This window comes from Mesoplodon mirus, assembly GCF_964341445.2.
Source record: "Mesoplodon mirus genome assembly, chromosome: 11".
NCBI classification, from domain to species: Eukaryota; Metazoa; Chordata; class Mammalia; order Artiodactyla; family Ziphiidae; genus Mesoplodon; species Mesoplodon mirus.
In genome coordinates, this window is record NC_138987.1 from 88,598,313 (window position 1) to 88,619,094 (window position 20,782).

General features: G+C 36.4%; 1 protein-coding gene across 6 annotated transcripts in view; it reads right to left on the reverse strand.

The window, feature by feature from the left end:
* Window positions 1–20,782, reverse strand: part of PIK3C2G (phosphatidylinositol-4-phosphate 3-kinase catalytic subunit type 2 gamma) — a gene marked incomplete at its 5' end in the record, with an annotated part of 317,069 nt that overhangs the window by 237,869 nt on the left and 58,418 nt on the right. For 4 of the 6 annotated variants that reach the window (XM_082636497.1, XM_082636496.1, XM_082636494.1 and 1 more), the window contains 4 exons: window positions 690–821; window positions 7,500–7,622; window positions 13,627–13,825; window positions 19,372–19,405. In XM_082636497.1, the coding sequence (XP_082492623.1) occupies window positions 690–821; window positions 7,500–7,622; window positions 13,627–13,825; window positions 19,372–19,405 (488 nt within the window). Of the gene's footprint in view, window positions 1–689; window positions 822–7,499; window positions 7,623–13,626; window positions 13,826–16,770; window positions 16,810–19,371; window positions 19,406–20,782 lie in introns of all 6 variants that reach the window. The other 2 variants (XM_082636493.1, XM_082636498.1) reach the window with 2 other exon arrangements.

Below are 20,782 nucleotides of genomic sequence, written 5' to 3' on the forward strand. Positions count from 1 at the left end.
AGGTTCTATTTCTTCGAAAGTCATGTATTTTACAATTTGATTCTAAAGCAAGTCTTGCCATGGAAAAGTAACTAAGATGTTTTATTTAAAATATTTTTTCCTTAATAACACTGAAAAATCATGTAATTGACTTTATCAAATATTCTAAGTATTAATAATTCCAAATCCTTATGGTTAAATCAACAGTTAATTTTTCAATGGCAATTAGTTCTGATAGAATATCAGAACTCCTATTTGGCTTACTTTTCTGAAAAACATCCTCTTAAAGTTGACATATATTTCTTCTTGGCAATAAAAGGTCAGTAAACCAATTACATTGAATAATTTTACTTCAGCCAGAATTTCATGACTTATATTGTTTCTAACTGACAGTACTGATCTAAATCATTTTGAATTAGTAATTCCAGAGAAACTGGCTGGTCACATAAGGAAAAGAAATTGAGATTGGTCATGCCAATACCTTTTCATGACCCAGCTGACAAGCTGAGCATGAGGCCTGTTTCTAAAGCTACTTCTACATTTTGCTTTACAGTCCCAATTTCAATAGTCATGATTTATATTGAGCTACCTCAACTTTAGAATAAAATGTCTCCTTGATTTTCTCATTATGCCATATACGGCTCACTGTCCAGTTCCAAGGAGGTTTTTATTGAGATGGAAATTTTATTAATCACAAATGATATACTTACTGTTTTGGAAACAGTGGAAGACAAGTCCAGGCCAATAAATCTGCATTGTTCGTTGCACAGGTAATTCCAAACAGTTTTATAGTGAGCATGGATTCCCTTGGAAGTGACTTTATTTCAAGAGGAAAAGTGATTCTTAAAATAAAAGAAAGAAGTAGGTTATCTACCCATTTTCAGCCATGTTTTCATAAATATTTCCTTGTAATATAATGTTATGTGACAAAAATATTTTAACTATTTGAATCGAGGCATCCTCTTAAATTTTGTGTTGTATCTTGTAAAAGTAGAAATATAGCAGAAGCACATAGAGTAATGAGATTGATTACTCTATGGGGATTGCTATAATTTTGATATTTAAGCTTATTTTTTAAAGTTACAATAACGTGAGCATAATAAAAGAATGATTAACATTGTCTTAGGGAATGGGGGGAGGGCAGGAAATAACTCATAATGGGTCTTAAAGAGTAAGTTGGTTACAATCAGATGGAGATTTGGAAAAGAATATTCGAAGAAGAGAAAAGTGCATAGACAAGGGCATATATGCATGTAGCTGAGGAGTGGTGAGTGGCTCATTGTGGCTAGAACACAGAATGTAGTCAAGTTGATCTGGAAAGTTATGGAGGATGCAATTAGACAGGTGGTTGCCAGAATGTTTAAGAACTCTGTATGCTAGGCAAAGGGATCTGAGATTTTTCCTAATGGCAAAAGGAAATGTTTAAATGAGAGAGCTAAAAGCATAGAGAGTTGTCTATAATTTTAAATGTGGACTATTCTGGGTGATAATGAGATTCTAGGAATTTGGGGGCTGATTGCTGAGATGTAATAGACAATACAATTCCTGGATATGTCAAGGTGAATCAAACTCAGACCCTGGATGGGTTGTAGATATGGACAAAAAAAGTGGCTAAGGATAAACACAAGATTGTTAATAGTGGAAAAAAACTTGAATTTGGGCATTGAATCCACCAATATATCTGAGACTGCCTAGAAGGTTATAAATGATACTGTAAGATTGGGAGGGGTACACCTGGGTGGTAGAAGTATCTAAGAAGAAAGGGCTTTTGACAGAAAGTTGAGAGTGTGATCTGAGGTCCCTAATCATGGACAGGAAGGATACAAGAGCCTCAAGAGAAGTATGGGGCTTAGGAGAGATCTATTTATGAGACAAGAAGACATTTTTCAAAAAGTTGAGATGGGGGGAATATGTTTACTAGAAGATGAGAATGCTATGAAGAAATGGGAAAATTGGAACAGACGTTAGCATGTAGGGGAAGATTAATGGAAACTGATTCACCAAGGAATGGGAAGAAGTAAAAGTGACTGGAAGAGCAAATGGGCAGTTTGTATTGGATGATATCTGATGCCATTAGGTGTGAGGAGTATAAACAGAATCCACTGGCCTTGTAATTCCCAGTTGAACTTTGAAGTCAACTTGTTTTAGCAGTGGGTGATTATTAGAGGACTCATTGTGACCGAAGTCTATTATCCAACTGGAAAGTGCTTACTGAGGTTGGCCCAGGTGAGGCCTCAGGTAGTATCGAGTGTCTTCTCACACAAGAAGTTGGCTGTCTAATCTGGATATGGGGAGCAGCCCTTACTCAGGGTGTAAAATAAGACTTTGGTGACCTCCTTTTGTGTGTAGCTAGGCAGCATTCAGCCTTAGGAATGAGGAGGAGTTAATTCAGCCCAGTGATCATAACTGATTTTGAGGAAGTACACATCTCTCCCCTCAACATGCTGTTCTCTGAGATGGAGAGGTTCAGACCCAGGTGGTAGTAAGACATCTAACAAAAGGAAAGACAGAAGGGCTATTTTAGAGTTTGAATGGATAACTAATATTTGACTAACAGCATATTAGTGGAATAGGACAATGAAGAATTAAAGATGAATTCCAGGCTTCCAGATTATGTTGTAGTGGATTACCTTTAACAGATAGAAACCACAGAGGAGGAGCATGGGGTAGGGGATATATGTGCAGTTTAGGGCATGATGTCATTGAGTTAATAATAACTCAGAGATGTCAATATGTAAGCTATGAGTGGAGAAGATGAATCAGAGGTTTGGATTTGCACATATGTGCATTCAAATATTGGCCCCATGACTGAACAGATGTTCTTCTTTGAGCGATCAATTTAACCTTTCTAAGCCTTGTTTTTCTTATCCATAAATGGAACGAATATTACATAGCACAGTATGTGGCAAATGAATATTACATAGCACAGTATGTGGCAAATGGCAGGCTGTAAGTTCAGCCTTATATTCAGTATTCTATCAACAATGTAATAACTTATATTAGCCATTGTAGACAGATAAAGTATAATTCTAGTTAAAAGGAAGGGAAATAAAGACTAGAGTAAAAAAATTATTTTTCAAGATTTGTGAAATTTAGACTATTGAAAATTAAATTATTACACATTTAGTTATCTAAAACTAAAAGTCTCTTTTCTTTTATATTCCTTCATGGTCATAATATTCATTCAATGTAATGTGAACATATTTCTCAGCTTAAAAGAAGCTCTGAAACTCAACATAAAATGTTGATGATTCTGTGGAATGCACATTAATTTCTTGAATATTCTCTCTTTTACCTGTAATTAATTTTCTATTCAGTTTTCATATTGCTGTGGTAGGATGGAAGCTATAATTTCACTTTATTTCTCACATAATCTGGAAAGTTCTTTTTCCCATTGGTCTGGCTTCTTCATGTATAACTTCACTTATTAGTGAGCTTTTCATATCAAGAATGACAAAAAATTCGATAAGTTACAGTGGATAGTTACTTCCAATCTCCATTCTGTCATTTTTATTAATAAAGATAAATTCTTCTAGGGTAAGAATATATGCTTTACAAATAGTTATTTATTCATTTCTTGAATAGATATGGATTTTTGAAACCAGAATAATCTCAGAGTCACTGAGAAATCTTTTTTTTATTAACTTCTACATGGCTGTTGAAACATCAAAGGAATGAACTTTTACACAAAAAAAGGAAGAAAAATACTTTAAGAGACAATTCAATAAGTGAAGTCAGATTGCTTCTTTATATCCAAGCTGTTGGCACAGACCTCAAATTTTAACCATATGTTTGCCTTACTCTGCTGTTTAAAAATAAGTAAACACTAAAATTTTTCTTAAACATTCTTTTCTTCTATATGAGACAGCTTTTCTAAAATCAGAATAAGTTTTTGATAGTGAAAATGGAAGATTTAAAAAGTCACATTGTATAGAACCCCCTTATTAACACTAATATAAAATAACAGACCATTGTAAGGACTTTGACTTTTATCTGAGTGAAAAAGGGAGCCATTGTAGGATTATAAAACAGAAGAATGATGTGGCCTGACTTACATTTTAATGAGGTTACTTTAACTGCTGTGTGAGAAGGATTCTAAAGGTGCAAGAGAAGTAGGGTGACTATTACAAGGCTACTGTAGGAATACAGGGTAGGTATGATGGTGGCCTAGACCAATGAAAGTGATGAGAAGTAATGTTCTGGAAATATTTTGAGGAGAGAGACAGTAGGATTCCTGGACATCAGGTTCTGAGAGAAGGAAATTCAGGCTAAGGATTTGACCTGAACAACCGATACTGGAAATGATCATCCAGAGTGGCATCCGTGGGTGGAACAAATTTGGAGTGTAAGATCAAGAGTTTAGTTTTAGACATGTTGAGTGAGTACGTGTGAAGTTTGTGACCGATGCCTGTGTTGGCAATATAAATTTGGGAGTTGTTGGCATATAGATGGCATTTAAAGCTATGTGACTATAAGAGAAAACTAAGGAGCAAAGATAGATACAACAGAAGAGGCTTTAGGGTTAAGACTATGATCAGTCTGGGAGAAGAAAAGAATATGGAGAAGGAATGCCCAGTGAGGAAGGAGAAAAGCTTAAAGAATGTGGGAGCCAGCTCCTACCAGATCATGTAAGATGAAGACTGAGAAACAAACTTCAGATTTAGCTTTGCAAGTCATGAGTGACTCTAATGGTCAATTTCAGTGGAGCAGAGATGATGAAAGCCTGATTGGAGAATGCATGAGAGCAGAGGAAAAAAAAGGAAGAATGTGAATACAGACGACTCTTCAGAAGGGTTTTGTTTCAAAGTAGAGGGAAAAAATGTCATGGCTGCTGTTGAAAAACTGAAGTAGAGTTTTTTTTTTTTTAATTTAAGATGTGAGAACTATTTGTAGAATATAAATACTCCGCCCAAGATTTTATATGTTGTAAGAAACAGTATGAAAATCACAGGAAAAACCTCAGCTTTGGAGTCAGAGTGGGTCTGAGCACTAGTTCTGCCACTTACTGGTTGTGGGACCTGGGGCAAGTTAATTAAGCTTCATAAACATTAATATTCTGATCTGTAAAATGGAGACGACAGTAACTGTTCTGGATTTTTGTTATTAAGTTTAGATGAGATAATATATTTGGGGGAATTGACTGGAATACAATAGTGGTCAAAATCTTTGTAACATATTATTGTTAAATGAAGTTTCTGTCCTTAAGTTTACAGTCTAGTAATAAAATGTATGATCATCTGTAGAGTAATGGGTACATGTTAATAAAATATATAAAGAATGCTACAGGCCAAGCACCTAGAAAAATGGTAAATAAATATTTTTAATGGAAATAAAATGAAAAGAACTCTGGGTTAAAGTAACTAACTCTTGAGGGAATCAAAGAAACTCTCACAGGAAAGATAACAATCATGCACTCGCTTTTTTAAATTTATTTTTTAAATTTTTTACTTATATTTTATTTTTTATTTTTATATTTTTAACATCTTTATTGGAGTATAATTGCTTTACAATGGTGTGTTAATTTCTGCTTTATAACAAAGTGAATCAGCTATACATATACATATGTCCCCATATCTCCTCCCTCTTGGAGATCAGCTCGGTGCTTTGTGACCACCTAGAGGGGTGGGATAGGGAGGATGGGAGAGGAACACTCATGCACTCTTGAAGGAAGAGAAGAAAAGTATACCAATGAAGTTATTCCAACACCACTAATGATTTTCAATTTATTTTGAGATTTTTTTCTTTGACTTTAGAATTAGTAGATTTTTCCCTTGAATTGTTTAAATAATAGCACATATCTGTCAGTTGAAAATGAATCTGACTTTTTGAAACAACCAGGAATAAGTTTTAATTAAGTCAGAAGAATAATTCTAGTAATTGAGCTGGTTAATGCATTTTTGAGGAATCACTTATTATACAAAGTTCATTCACTTGCCAAGCTACACTTCCTGGACTCTTACTCTGTCTGGTGCTGCTTTAGCTTCTAGGGATAAAATTTTAAAATTTGAAAAAAAAAATTTGTATCTTTTAGCAGAAGCAAACAGAAATGTAAACAAACACATTCAGTAAGAGACCATAAGACAGTACTTTGAGGTTCAGACCAAATGAAAAAAGGTGGCTAATTTTTAAAGAATGATACAGGAAAGGGTTTATAGAGAAGATGGAGGAGTGTTCTGGAAGATAATTAGGAGTTCCCAAAGTAGGCAGTGAAGACACTGTTCTCCTGACAGATGGATGACCCGCAGCAGAGGCGTGATTTCTCAGTTCATAGGGTAAGTAGATCAGATGCAGAGAGTGGCTGGGTGCATGGGCAGACAGTGGGGTTAACTCCAGAGATGAAAGTGCAGAGATAGGCAGGGACCAAACCACAGAGGGCCTTGTGTGCTATGCTAAATTACTTGTATTTTACCTTACAGGAATTGGGGAGCCACTAAAGAATTTTACAAGCAGAAATGATTCTGTGCAAGGGAAGGGGATTTTGTAATTGAAGGTCAGGTTTTCAAGAAGAGATAAAGGTTGTCACAGTCCTAGAAGAAGGAGGATTTGCTTTGGAGTATGTAAGAATTGAGGAACACATGTTATGCCTCAGGACTCAGACTCCATTGATTGTGGTAACACTGAGAATGGCATAGATGGTATTATTCTAACACCATCTTCAGAGTCCCAGAAATTTTGGCTCATATATATCAATAGGACAGTACAATATTGGGAGTCAAATTATCTCCTAAGAAAGCCTGACCTTCTGAAAGGGCTGATGGATAGTAGGCTGGGGAGTTTTCTTCTACTTGTGGTGGGAAGAAAATTGGCTCTCAGCAGATCAGTGGAGACCCCAGAGAAAGGACAGCAGAGCAGTGTCATGGGAATAGCATGGAAAAGCAATGGTAACCATATAAAAGCCATAGATGGAGCCTAGGAGCCCCCTGAGATTCTGAGTAAAGCAAAGGCTTGAGGTGGGAGGCAGAGAAGAGGAGGAAGGCATGGATAGTGTCAGGAAGGTACTCTTCCTTCTTGATTTAATAAATCTCTATAAAATGACGAAGTAGGAGTTGCTTACCCCAAATTAGGTGACAGTTTACACAACGTATAGATAATTACTGTTCAAAAATTTGATTTTTTAAACAAATTTATAACTGGCTTTTGGGGAAAAATGGAGATTACATATGTTATTAGGTGATTTCTTTCTTCTTTGTTATATCTGGAATCTACCTTCCTCTAACCCCAAGTAGAGGGTATTCCTTTTATCCACATTCTGTGAATGATTAATAATTCTCCCTTTCCTAATTTCCCTCTTTGAGCAGTTCAACACACGTAGATTGGACACTTATCTAGATTTTTAAATGGACCTTTAATCTGCTGAATTGAAATCAGTTATCTATTATGCCTAGCATACTTATCACATCACTGAATCAAATCAACTGGCAACATTTAAAAAAAATCATACCCTTCACTTAAGAAAAGGGGGAAAAAAACCCTGATCTTTATTAGACAAATGATCCTGCCAGAATAAAGATTAAACTTACGTTTCATTCCAGTTGACCAAGAAAAAAAACAATTTTTTGACTGGAATATTTCTGCAGTTTCTCACTTGGCACAGTTTCTTTCCAGCATATGTAAGCCAACAGGAAAAAGAAAATGCTTTATACCTAAAAAGAAACAACATTGATTCAATAAGCTGAACGCTATAAAGGAACCAGTTTTCTATATGGGTCAATTATTTTTATAGTTAAAAGTCAAACGAAATGATAAAGTGCTATTTGCTTGTATAGAGGGTACTTTAAAAATTACTAAGAATTTATGTTTGGTGACTTCAGCAAGATTGCAGAATAAGAAGCCCTAGACCCTCCTTCCCCCCTGGAGACACCAATTCAATTTCCTTTGCGAGAAATCCAGAAACATGTTAAAAGGCTCTTGCACCACAGGCGAGTGCAAAACCAGCCACGTAAAAATCAGTACGAAAATTCATGGCACTCATTTTCCAGAGCTCCTCCTCACAGCAGAGTGTTGTGGGATCAGGAGGAAACTCCCAACTCCCAGCTTCTCCCTTGTCTGTTTAAGAGAAGACTAGAACATATGCCTAACATTCAGACTTTTTAGGGGTTTATCCAAGGGACTGGTTTCTCTCTTGCTGAATTTAAGTGCAGAATAGGAATGGGTGCCAGTTTGGAGGACTCTGAGAACAAAGGCAATGGTTTGAACTAGCACAAACTCACTCACCACTTCCCCCCAGCTCGGTGCAAAATGAATAGGAGAAAAACCCCAACTTCCAGCTTCTCCCTTGGGAAAGATTTGGATTATGATTCCAATGTTGCAGATTTTTTGGGGGGTGCTGCCTGAGGGACTGGTTTCTGTCTCAGAATGCTGACAGGGTATGATATACTCTAGATGTCTGGGGACCATGGACTTAGGAGAACAAAGAAGAGCTAGGAGGCTTGCTGCCACTCCAGAGGATATGTGGGGCAACAGACAGAGGCTGATGCAGCTTGATGGTCTCTGCATTGGCAGGAAGAGAGGGGAGCAGGGAAAGTGTAGTGTGCATCCAACATTTTGGCTTTTTCAGGGGGCTGTATGAGGAACTGGTTTATGTCTTATGCAACAGAGCACTGATGGGACCTGGCATAATCTGGAGGCCAGGGAGCAACTGAGAACAAAAAAGAGCTGGGCAGCTTATGGAGCACCAAAGAACCAGCAGTACCACAAGTCAACCGTAGACGAAACAAGAAATTTAACATCTTGAAGAAAGAAGAAAAACCTCTCTGATGGGGAATTTACACACAGAAGCCCAGGGAATATGCATCTACAGAAAAGATTTGAAAGGACCCCCAAATCTCTAGCTGGACTGATTGGTAACATTCTTCCCCTGTATGAAACCACTCCATAAAGACTGGGAGAGGTAGCTGTTTTTTTCAAACGCTCAAATCCCAATACAAAGTAAAACAAGGTATACGAAGAAAGAGGAAAACATGGCCCAAGCAAAGGAACAAAATAAATCTCCAGAAACTAATCTTAAAGAAATGGAAGTATGTGAACTACCTGACAAAGAATTTTATATATAACAAAATGAGAACATCAAGAAAGAGATAAACATATTAAAAAGAACCACACAGAAATTTTGGAGCTGAAGAATACAATAACTGAATTGAAAAAAAATCAGTAGAGAGGTTCAAGGGCAGACTTGATCAAGCAGAAGAAAAAAATCAGTGAGCTCAAAGATAGGTATTTGAAATTATTCAGTTAGGGAAACAAAAAGAAAAAAAATGAAGAAGAGTGAAGAAAGTCTAAGGGACTTATGGGAGACACAGGACAAATATACACGTTATATGAGTCCCAGGAGGAAACGACTGAAAGAGGCAGAAAGCTAATATGAAGAAATAATGGCTGAAAACTTATTAATTGTGGGGAAGGAAATGGACACTCAGTTTCAAGAAGCCCAACAGACCAAACTAGGATGATCCCAAAGAAGACCACACTAAAACGCATTAAAATCAAACATCAAAAGTCAAAGACAGAGAGAGAATTTTGAAAGCAGCAAGAGAAAAGCGATCTGTCACCTAAGAGATCTCATCAGTTTTTCAGCAGATTTCTCAGCAGAAACCTTAAAGGCCAGATGGAGTGGAAATGATATATTCAAAGTTCTGAAAGAAAAACATATAATTATATCTGGCAAAGCTGTCCTTCAGAAATGAAGGAGAAATAAATATTTCCTCAGGTAAAAAGCTGAGGGAGTTCATCAGCACTAGACCTGACTTACATGAAATGCTAAAGGGAGTCCTTCAAGTTGAAATGAAAGGATGCTAGACAGCAACACGAAAGCATATGAAAGTATAAAAGCTTACTGGTAAAGGAAAATATACAGACAAATACAGAATACTGTAAGCCTGTAATGGTGGTACATGAACAACTTTTAGCTCTGGATAGAATATAATGGACAAAGTATGGAAAAACTTTAATTATAAAAATATATAAAATATAAGAAGATGCCATTTGTGTTATCAGTAACATAAAGTGTGGTGAGGGGAGAAGAAAAGAGTAGAGTTTTTATATTTGATTGAAGTTGTTATCAGCTTAAAACAGTGTTTTAAATATAAGATGTTTTATGTGAGGCCCATGGTCACCACAAAGAAAACAACTACCTATAGAAGATAAACAAAAGAAATAAGAAAGGAATTGAAGTATGCCATTACAAAAACTCAAAAGAACACAAAGGGAAATGGCAAGAGAGGAAAAGAGGGACAAAAATGCTACAAGATAGAAAACAATGAAAAAATGGCAATAGAAAGTCCTTCCCTATCATTAATTACATTAAATATACACTAAATTCTACAATCAGAAGACATAGCATAACTGAATGAATTAGAAAACAAGATCCAACCATATGCTGTCTACAAGAGATGTACTTTAGATTTAAGGACACACCTGAAAGTGAAAGGACAGAAAAAGATATTCTATGTAAATGGTAATCAAAAGAGAGCAGCAGTGGCCATACTTATATAAGACAAAATAGACTTTAAAACTGTCACAACTGACAAGGACATTATATAATGATAAAGGGGTCAACTCATCAAGAGGATACAACAGTTGTAAATATACATGCACTCCAAATTGAAGCAAATATATTAAGCAAACATTGACAGAATGAAAAGGAGAAATAGACAACAACACAATAATAACAGAAGATCTCAATATTGGTTATAATGAATAGAACAAACAGACAGAAGCCCAATAAAGAAACAGAGGGTTTGAATAATACTATAGCCCAAATGAACCTAACAAATATTTATAGAACATTCCACCCAAGCTTAGGGCAATACACATTCTTCTCAAGTGAACATGGATTACAAAATAGGTCACAAAACAAGTCTTAACAAATGTGAGAAAATTGAAATCATGCCAAGTATATTTTCTGAACACAATAAAATAAAATAAAAGTAGAAATCAGTAGCAGAAAGACAATTGGAAAATTCTCCAATTAATGGGAATTAACACTTTTTAGTTTCTCTTTTTTATTTTATTGAAATACAGTTGTACAATATTATGTTAAGTTACAGGTGTAATATATAATGATCTGATATTTGCATACATTATGAAATGATGACCATAATAAGTTGAGTAACCATCTGTATGGGTAAAAAAGTTATTACAATGTTATTGATCATATTCCTTATGCTGTATATTACATCCCAGTGACTTATTTATTATATAATTGGAGGCTTATGCCACTTAACCCCCTCACCTATTTCACCCCCATCCCCACCCTTCCCTTCTGGCAACCACTTGTTCTCTGAGAGTCTGTTTTCATTTTGTTTTGTTTTGTTTTTTAGATTCCACATAAGTGAGATGAATAAGTAAATGAATACTTTTGAACAACTAATGGGTCAAACAGAAATCAAAAAGGAAATTAGAAAATATCTTGAGATATGAAAATGAACACACACCATACCAAAACTTAGGAGATACAGCAAAAGCAGTACTAAAAAAAGAAGTTTAAAGCAATAAATGCCTACATTAAAAGAAGAAAGATCAAATCAAAACTACAATGAGGTATCACCTCACACCAATCAGAATGGCCGTCACCAAAAAATCTACAAACAATAAGTGCTGGAGAGGGTGTGGAGAAAAGGGAATATTGTTGGGAATGTAAATTGGCACAGCCACTCCGGAGAACAGTATGGTAGTTCCTTAAAAAATTAAAAATAGAGCTACCATATTATCCTGCAATTCCACTCCTGGGCATATATACAGACAAAACCATAATTTGAAAAGATACAGGCACCCCAATGTTCATTGTAGCACTGTTTACAATAGGCAGGACATGGAAGCAACCTAAATGTCCATTGACAGATGAATGGATAAAGAAGATGTGGTACATATATACAATGAATATTACTCAGCCATAAAAAAAGAATGAAATAATGCCATTTGCACCAACATGGATGGATTTAGAGATTGTCATACTGAGTGAAGTAAGTCAGACAGAGAAAGACAAATATCATATGATATCGCTTATATGTGGAATCTAAAAAAATGGTACAAATGAACTTATTTACAAAACAGAAATAGAGTCACAGATGTAGAAAACAAACTTATGGTTACCGGGGGAAAGCTTCGGAAGGGGAGGGATAAGTTGGGAGATTGAGATTGGCATATACACACTACTATATATAAAATAGATAACTAATAAGGACCTACTGTATAGCACAGGGAACTCTTGTCAATACTCTGTAATGACCTATATGGGAAAATAATCTAAAAAACAGTGGATATACGTATATGTATAATTCATTCACTTTGCTGTACAGCAGAAACTAACAAACCATTGTAAATCAACTATACTTTAATAAAATTTTTTAAAAACAGAATAAAATTAAAAAAATAAAAAATTTTAAAAAAGAGATCACAATAACCTAAATTTATACTCAAAGAAGTAGAAAAAGAAGAACAAACTCAGCCCAAAGCTAAAAGAAGAAAGAAAATAATAAAGATTATGTGAAATAAATAAAACAGAAAATAGAAAAACAATAGAAAAAATAAACAGAACTAAATTTCCCACCATGTATAAATACTGAATACAGGCTCTATGCATATTGCTTTATCTGTATTTATCTGGCTACATAGTTTTTCCATGTGAATTAAAATTAATAAGGATATAGTAATTATTTAAAAAATATGAGAACATTCATTAGAGTGGCAATTTGTTAGATTATACATCAGCCTCTTAAAATTCTTCATAAAATTAAGAAAAAGCATAAGACAATTTTCCCATGGGTTTTAAAGAAATGCATATGTGAGACAGATAGATGATAGAGTTTTTCTTTTTTGCATATGAAGGTAAAATTTCCTTTATAATTAACTCTATAAATATTCATACAGTTGTTATTTGCAAAAATACAGTCCAAGATAAAAATTATTTCTCCTTTTTCTAAAATTGTTTCTTTTAGCCTTTCTTTGAGATGCTAAATGCAGTGGGTACAATAAATCCATTAGAAAATTACTATTCTCTTATTAACTTTAATTGATTTAATCAGTATTTTCTTATAGATTTAATCCATAAGGAATTTAAAATAATTATTATAATATTACTCTAATTATGTTGTTCAAGAAAATACTATATAACAGTCAACCTAAAATCTGGCAATGTTCCATGCATAAATGTGGTTAATTTCTATTGTAACTCAAATAACTCTTGGCTAATTCCCACTTTATCAATGTACTAATCTCACAAAATATTTACTGCTCACAACTTGATAGGGATCAAAGTGACTTTTTTTCTATTTTTAAATACTCTCCATCACCCTGTATTTGTGTGTGCTATCTTGCTCTGTGTTAATTGGCATTATTCATTTAAACTCAAACATAAAAAATGAAAAATTTAAGGCAATCACTAAGTAGGATGAGCATTTTCTGTTTCCATAATGATACATGGACAACATGCAGTTATTTTTAACATGGAGAATGGGAGAAGACTTGAGGGAAAAGGAATGTGCACTGGAGATAAAGTTGTAAATGATTTTAAGAATATGGATAAATCCATGCTGATTAAATTTCAAAATAAAATATTTGCTCCTGCAAATAAGAACAAGGCAAATTATACTCAATTAGAAGCTACACAAAATTAATTAACCCTTTTTCAAAAAACTCATCATTACTTACCTGTGCACCCAGGTCTCTGGAATATTGTGAGCTGCATACACTGTGAAGCTAAGGTGGGAATGGAGCCCCAGATTTACACAGGAAACACTATGCACAGGTGCATTTAGAGGCTGGAAATCTGCATAAAAGCTGCTGCAATACATATCAGTTAGGCGGTAGATGGAGGTAGATAGTTCAGTTGTCACTCTTTCTATCAAACCTAGGTGGGGAAAGGGATAGAAATCAGGTCATCTGTGAAGGGCAATATTTATCATAAAACCATCTGTTACAGCTTTGAAAATTTTTATAACAAAATTTAAAGAAAATTTATTTTAAATGACCCTCTACTAACTGAAGCCAATTAGCCATCTGTGCCTCTGTATGCAGCCTGGGTTAGCTGCTAGTAGTATAGATAGTTAATAAGCTTTCATATCTTTAGTTGCAGAAATTTGGGAAGCACAACTGTTAATCACAAATCAGAGTTTTGGGTTATTAATTTGGCATTCTGATCAACTGTAATTTGCAATATTTTTGCTTTAGATTATTATAGTTTAGAATTAATTTTCAGACAAGGAACATGTTATCTACATGGCTTATAAGTACTTTAAACAAACTCCATCTAAAAAATTAATCATAATAAGTTTGATTATGCTATGATGTTTGCCATTAACTGAACACTAATCATATACATTGTGCTGCTATAAAAAGAGAATGGTATTAGTACATGGCTGGGATCTGAAATAAGTTTAAAGTGAAAGATTTATGATATTTACTACATTTCTTCAAAATCAAAGCCTTACTTGAGTTTTACCATTAGTTATTTAAAGGGAGTCTATTGATTATTCCCAGAAGTGACTTGTCATGAAGGAAAAAAAAAATGAAGAAAGTTGTTTAAGTACAGAGGCCAGGAGTTTCCAAGCGTCTGCTAAATGAAGGCATGCCGATTTACTGTAGAGCACATGAAAAGTGTCCCTTAATCATCGAATTTAAGGTAAATTTTTCTGAGAATGGTGTTCTCTTTCCCAATAGACGCTTTGCTGGAAAAACTCCTCTCTGAGGGGAAGGAAGCAGAAGAGGCTGATGAAATGGACCAGGCAGAACTGGTGGACTCTGATCCAAATCAGGAAAGATGGCGCCATGACAATGGAGAAGGTTATGAGGATGATGAACGTCATCCTGGGGTAGGATTCACTGTCAGGCTCTTAATGGGGCCAGTGAATAACACTCACTGCTGGTATTTTGTATGCAGTAGTGAATGAGTGAAGGACGATAATCATAATAACCCTCACGACTTGTAATTATTTTTAATATTCAACTATAATGTTTTACAAGTTAAATGAATAATCTCAAATATAAAAATTATATTTTAAAATTATTTTTTTAACTTAGAAGAGGAAAATCTTTGACACATATTTAAGTGACAAAGGGTCTCAGGTGAATGTATAAAGCGAAGTGTCATGAATGGAAGCTCTGGCGCCCTCTTGCTCCTGAGTCACCCGTGCCTGACTTTGCTGACGAAGTCTCGAGGGTCGGGGGTCGCAAGGCTCCTCAGGCCTCATCCAATCCCCCCAAAAAGGCCTCCTTAAACCCCACAGGTGCGTCTTGTTAGATGAGAGTGACGCAGAAAACCCTGCCAAAGATACGACCTGAACGTTCCCTTTTCCATCCTGGGCCAGAAATATGTACCGATATGCCGAATTTTAGATATTTCTACTTTTCCGACGCCTTGTCCTGGAGAAATGAAACGAAACGGCAGTACAGCCCATGCGGGGAAGTCAGAGGGGAGAAACCGTGTCATCGGCGGCTCCCACGCAGGTAGCTGGGCGCAGGGCTGAGGAGGAGAGCGGCCCCTCGAGGCGGCCCTCAGAGGGCACGCCTTCAGTCCGGAGGCCTGAAGCCCGTGTCCCCGAGCGTCCGGACAGCTCCTCGGCCTTCGGGCGGGACCACCGGGTGGGTGATGCGGCCGAGGCGGAGGGATGCGCGGGGCCCGCCTGTGGAGGGAACGGCCGCGCCCGCTCTAGGTGTAGCGGCTGAAGATGCTCGCCGTCCGCCCACGGATGCAGCTCCAGAAGTCAGGCCTGCATCCGAGCTCAGTCTCGTGATTCCGCACAGCCTCCGTTTCCCGCGAGACCCGGGCGGGTCGGCTTCAACGGGCCGCCTTCCCCCGAGAAGGGCTGTGCTGAATTTCCAGACGCCTGGCAGGTGTTAGCTGATGATGTTGGAGGTTTCTATAGCGCTGGTCACAGACGGACGGACGATTTTATTAAACTTCAACTCCAAGCTTGTGAGTCCCAGGCTAGTTAGTACTTCCGGTTCACGACTCGGGGGGGTCAGAGCGCGGTTCTTTCCAGGGAGGCGTCTGCGTGGTACTGGGAGTGTCTGATGAGGAGGATGTGCCGCGTGGCCTTGGCTTCGTAGTGGTCCAGCCTGAACACCAGTGCTTCTCCAGATTGCAGGCTCTTCTTCCACAGGTTGAGCAGGGTTAGTGGTGCTCACCTGTCCCAGGTGGGGTCCTCGACGCCAGGCCCGGGGCGGTGCTCCACCGCCCCGACCTGCCCGGCTCCCAACCCCGCGGGAAGCTGGGCCACGGGCAGCTCCGAGTCCCCCGGGGGCCACAGCCCAGGAGAGCGAGGTGGCCGAGCCCTGGGAAGCTGAGGAGACGTTGAGAGAACAAGTAAGCACATCCTTAAAACTTACGTTCTTAAGATCTATTGTTTTTTTTTTCTAATTCACATAACGTGTTTATTCACTGTACCATATTTAAAGGTTTTCATATTTTAAGTTATAGAAACAGAAATGTCCATTAAGATTAGGAACGGAACAGGTCACAGATTTGGCGTAGTCATGTTCAGTGTCAAGTCACACAGTACTGCTGTTTTTTCAAACACGTGCACTTTCTCGTAAGTAGTTTACAAGCATAAATTGCTTTTTGGTTCCTAGTTGGTTTGAACAGAAAATAGTAGGAAGAGCTTGATGTTTCCTCCAACAGTCTGCAGTGTTCCAGTGCCCAGGCGTTTGGATACTCAGGAAAGAGGCCAGCTTCAGCATGGAGCTTCTTCCCACATCCTGTCCCTCAGTAGCTCTGCCCCTAATGAAACATGTTGTTGTTCAACACAGTTATTATAAATTTGTACAATATTCATGAGATGGCCAAATTTTCCCTATTTGCTGTATTTCTAAAATTGTGTCCTTTGTTGAAACAGCCTGGGGTGACAAGCAGAGTGAAAGAGCTGTAATTAAAATTCTTTGAGAAATCAGCAGTAGCAATTAATGAAACAGCAGAGTAAAGCAGCATAAAAATAGTCTTTAAAGAGGCCTCCTCAAACTCTGGAGGCCAACCAACAGGGATTCTCCTGAACAACAGGAGGCAGAGAATTATAAATTTATAGAAACATCTTGTTTCTCCAGTCCCCAGATTGTGCTGTTGGTACTCTGAAGCAGGAAGCACAAACTTCTCATTAATAATTCCCAATCTTGTGCAAATGAATTCACAAATCATGAACTTGAGTGAGAGATCTCATTAATTCAAGCTCCAGCACACATTTTGGAGAATCTTAATTATTTGGATAATTACTCAAACTCTACTCTTTACTTTTTGTGCTGAAATACAATTTTAGGTTATAATTTGCTTCTTTGAGGTAGTACAGGGATGTATGCTTATGCATTATGCTTTACTTCCAGAACTCTGGGTGAAAAATGCATTTCAGATATCATCAGAAATGTATTAAGGACTCAAAGTACTGGGCTTCGTGGTGAAATATGGAGAAATAATATTTATCACACCTGATTTTGCAATGAGAAAAGAGTTACAGTTATCAGGAAATAAAGAAACAATGACAATATATAGGCAATTAAGATGCATTAATTAGAATCTGTTTTGGTTTTTTTGGAAATGAAGGGGTAAGAGTACATAACTTTATTCTAGTGTACATTTGAAAGGAAAATGGTCTCTGTAGCATTACTGTTTGTCACATCCTATGTCCAATGCTTCTTGTGTCCAATGAAGGCTGTACTTTCCTTGCAGACATGGTCTGCATTAAAATCTGGGTTTTTTTTCATGTTCCAAAAAAAACTTTGTTCACATGAACAGGCAGCATGCCAGATTTGTTCACCACTGGTGTAGAGCACAGGTATGATCAAACCTGTCAGCTTCAAGGTATATTGAGGTTAATCAATAAGAATATTAAGTATAAGAATCATCAATAATAGTGGCTTATTGTTGGATCAACATTTTGTGTAAAGAGTGTTCTAGACTTTTATTTCAGAGTACCCGAATAGAAAGCAACTGCATGTATATGCTGGCAAATGTTCATTTCATTTTGCTGTCATTTCAGCAAACTCTTCCTTTCGGTTCCATAAACTGCCATAAGGTGCTTCTACATAATAAAATATTAGAAAAAATATATTTATCTTGCAGAATGAGAATTCTGATTTATCAAAAGCTTATGAGAGCTGTCGATGGGAATTTTTAATCCGTAGAATTAATTCCTTCTCTGTGATGACTTAGCATAGAATATAAGTCCCTGGGAACATTTCTGTGCAGTTTTGTGAGATCTCATATCCTAACCCCTGAGGAACATGGGATGAGGAGACTTTATTCCAGCATTCCTAATAGAAAGGAAGAAAGGGCCAGTTTCATATAGGCTTCAGCTTGTTCACTCCGCACTTTCACTTGGACTCTGTGTTAGAAACATTGTTAGGGGGTGTCTATTTCTCCCCTTATTCTGTGGTGTTCTGGAGTTTTATGAATGCCTAGATGTTTGCATTAGCACAGGTTTTTTTGTCCCATATCCTTTGCTGTCCCATTTTCCTCTATGATGTGAAGTGGGGGAGTTCTTCCCATGTAATTGAATGTCTTCTTTAGAGTGGTGGGAATAGAGTTGAGGGGGTATCGCTCTGTACATAACTTTCTACTGAAAACCACTAAGGGTGTGGAGGGCAGATTGGGGTTATCATTTGTGCTTCACTGTCACCTTTGAATCCAAGGGTGTTAGTTGAACATCTGTGAGTCAGACCATTTCCTTAAAGATACTCATAAGTGTTCATAAGCCAAATACCATCTGCCTGTGCAAACAAGAACAACCCTGACCACACCCTGCACTTTACATACTATCCTATCTTTTATGCATACTAGGAAGACTGAGGATCAAAGAGTTTACTTCTTTACGAGCAGAGTCAAAAAGTGGGCAGAGTGGGAATTCAAAACCAGTTCTGCCTGATTCCTCTACACCACACTGTTCACCAAACGGTCACAGTCTGCTCTTTTCTACAGAGGCAAAGTCCTCCTGTGGCTTGGCAGTTTTGTAGGCTCAGAGCTTCTGTGAATACTAATTATTCCAGCACCAAATCCTCCTACCTGTTATGTTAAATTGGTCTTTGAAATAGAGCTTGAATTTAAATTTGAAATTTGTGACTTTGAAGAAAGACATCTGCTGCATTTCTGACTTCTCTTACTTTAAAATATAATTAGCTAAATAAAATTTTATAGTTTCTTGGAATTGTTGTAAGGATATTTTCAGTATTCCTTTAATTTTTATAGCTCTCTTGACTCTCCCTATTTTTAAAAAACCTCAGGCCAAAAGTTTAGGGAGTGTGGATTTTTATTCACTTGCAGAATAATCACTTCCATCAGTAAATAAAGTTTTAACAAAGCATTTTTTCCCTCAAAAGTATTTTTTTGGTGTGTGTTATAATATTTGGAGAAAAATTGAAAAATATAAATTACTTTTGGTTTTATAATTTGTTTAGTATGCATGTGTGTTTTACCTTTTGCTGAAGTTTCTGAATTTTGATGAAAATTCTGAAAAAGAAAAACAGGTCCAAAGATACACTTGTTATTCAGAAAACAAATTTGGGAAACCAAACCATTAATATCCAAAATCTACATACAGAAATTTCTCTGGCATGATAAAAAGAAAATGTATTTCTTGGTGTCATATATCAATGTTGCTTACTAAACAGAGGAAATCTAAATTGTAAAATGAAAGAAAAGCCTTCTGACTGTTGTAATCAGCAATCTAGGTTATTTGATTCAGAAAAAAAAAAAAGAAGAAATCTTTAGCATAAGCTCAGCCTTTTTTTAGTATTATTAGAACAGTTCTATAGATATAGCCTAAACTCAATCCCCCTTCCACAACAGTGACTAAACTTTTAATATAAAAGATTTGTAATTCTCTTTGTTTAATGTGTCCAGTTCTTATTTTAGCTGTCACTTCAGATACAAGCTTTGGGCAGCACAGAAAGAAGGCTGGAAGGAAGGGTGCAAAATCATACAGATTCACTATATAGTTTCCTTTATTTCTTAGGATTAAAAAAAAATGATAGTCAAACACTTGAGATCATATCCTGAATTTAAAAAAAATACTGTCTGAAATTTTTGTTGTCATTTAAGTTCATATACATTAGCTTGGTGGTTTTATTTGTTTGCTTGTTTGTTTATGTTTATTGTAGGCCTGGAATTACTTTAGTGGTTTAGGATTTACTGGTTATAACTTTATTATCATGAAAACTATATAAGGTAGGTGATTCACAGGTTCATTAGAAATGACGTTTCAGTTCAAAAGCAAATTCAGTTTTCTAATAAGATCCATTTTAATTGACACTACATTTTTTTAATATTTTGCTTTGACAAGTTTGCTTTTAAGGAAATCCAATTAATGAAAAGCTGGATTTTCAAACAAATAAACTAGGGAATAATCATTTTACTGTAACAAAGAACTTGCTATAGTATTCCTTTTAGAGAGAAAACACTTCTATAGTGTTTAGAATGTAATTAAATTTACATACAACTTTTCACTTAAAAGCATCATTCCCATGAACCTTTTCAGAATCATTTCTCTTAGGTAAAATATTTCATCTGAGCATAGTTTCAACCACTGGGCTTAACAACTACACATAAGGTCTTTACCCCAGCCATGTGGGTGAGACTATTAAACATGTCAGCATGACTTAACTAGAATTCAGTTTATTCAGAAATGTAAACTTGTATTTTAAGATCACCATGACATCCACCTACAGCACAATGCGTAAGACCGTATTTTTTATTTTGTAGTTCATTTATTGTGTATTTAGTGGAAATATGTGAGCTTCTGGAATATAATTCTGAAGGATGGAAAATTGTTTACAGTGCCGAGTGGGAGCACGCAGTAGACAGAGTACAACTGCATTTGTGATACAA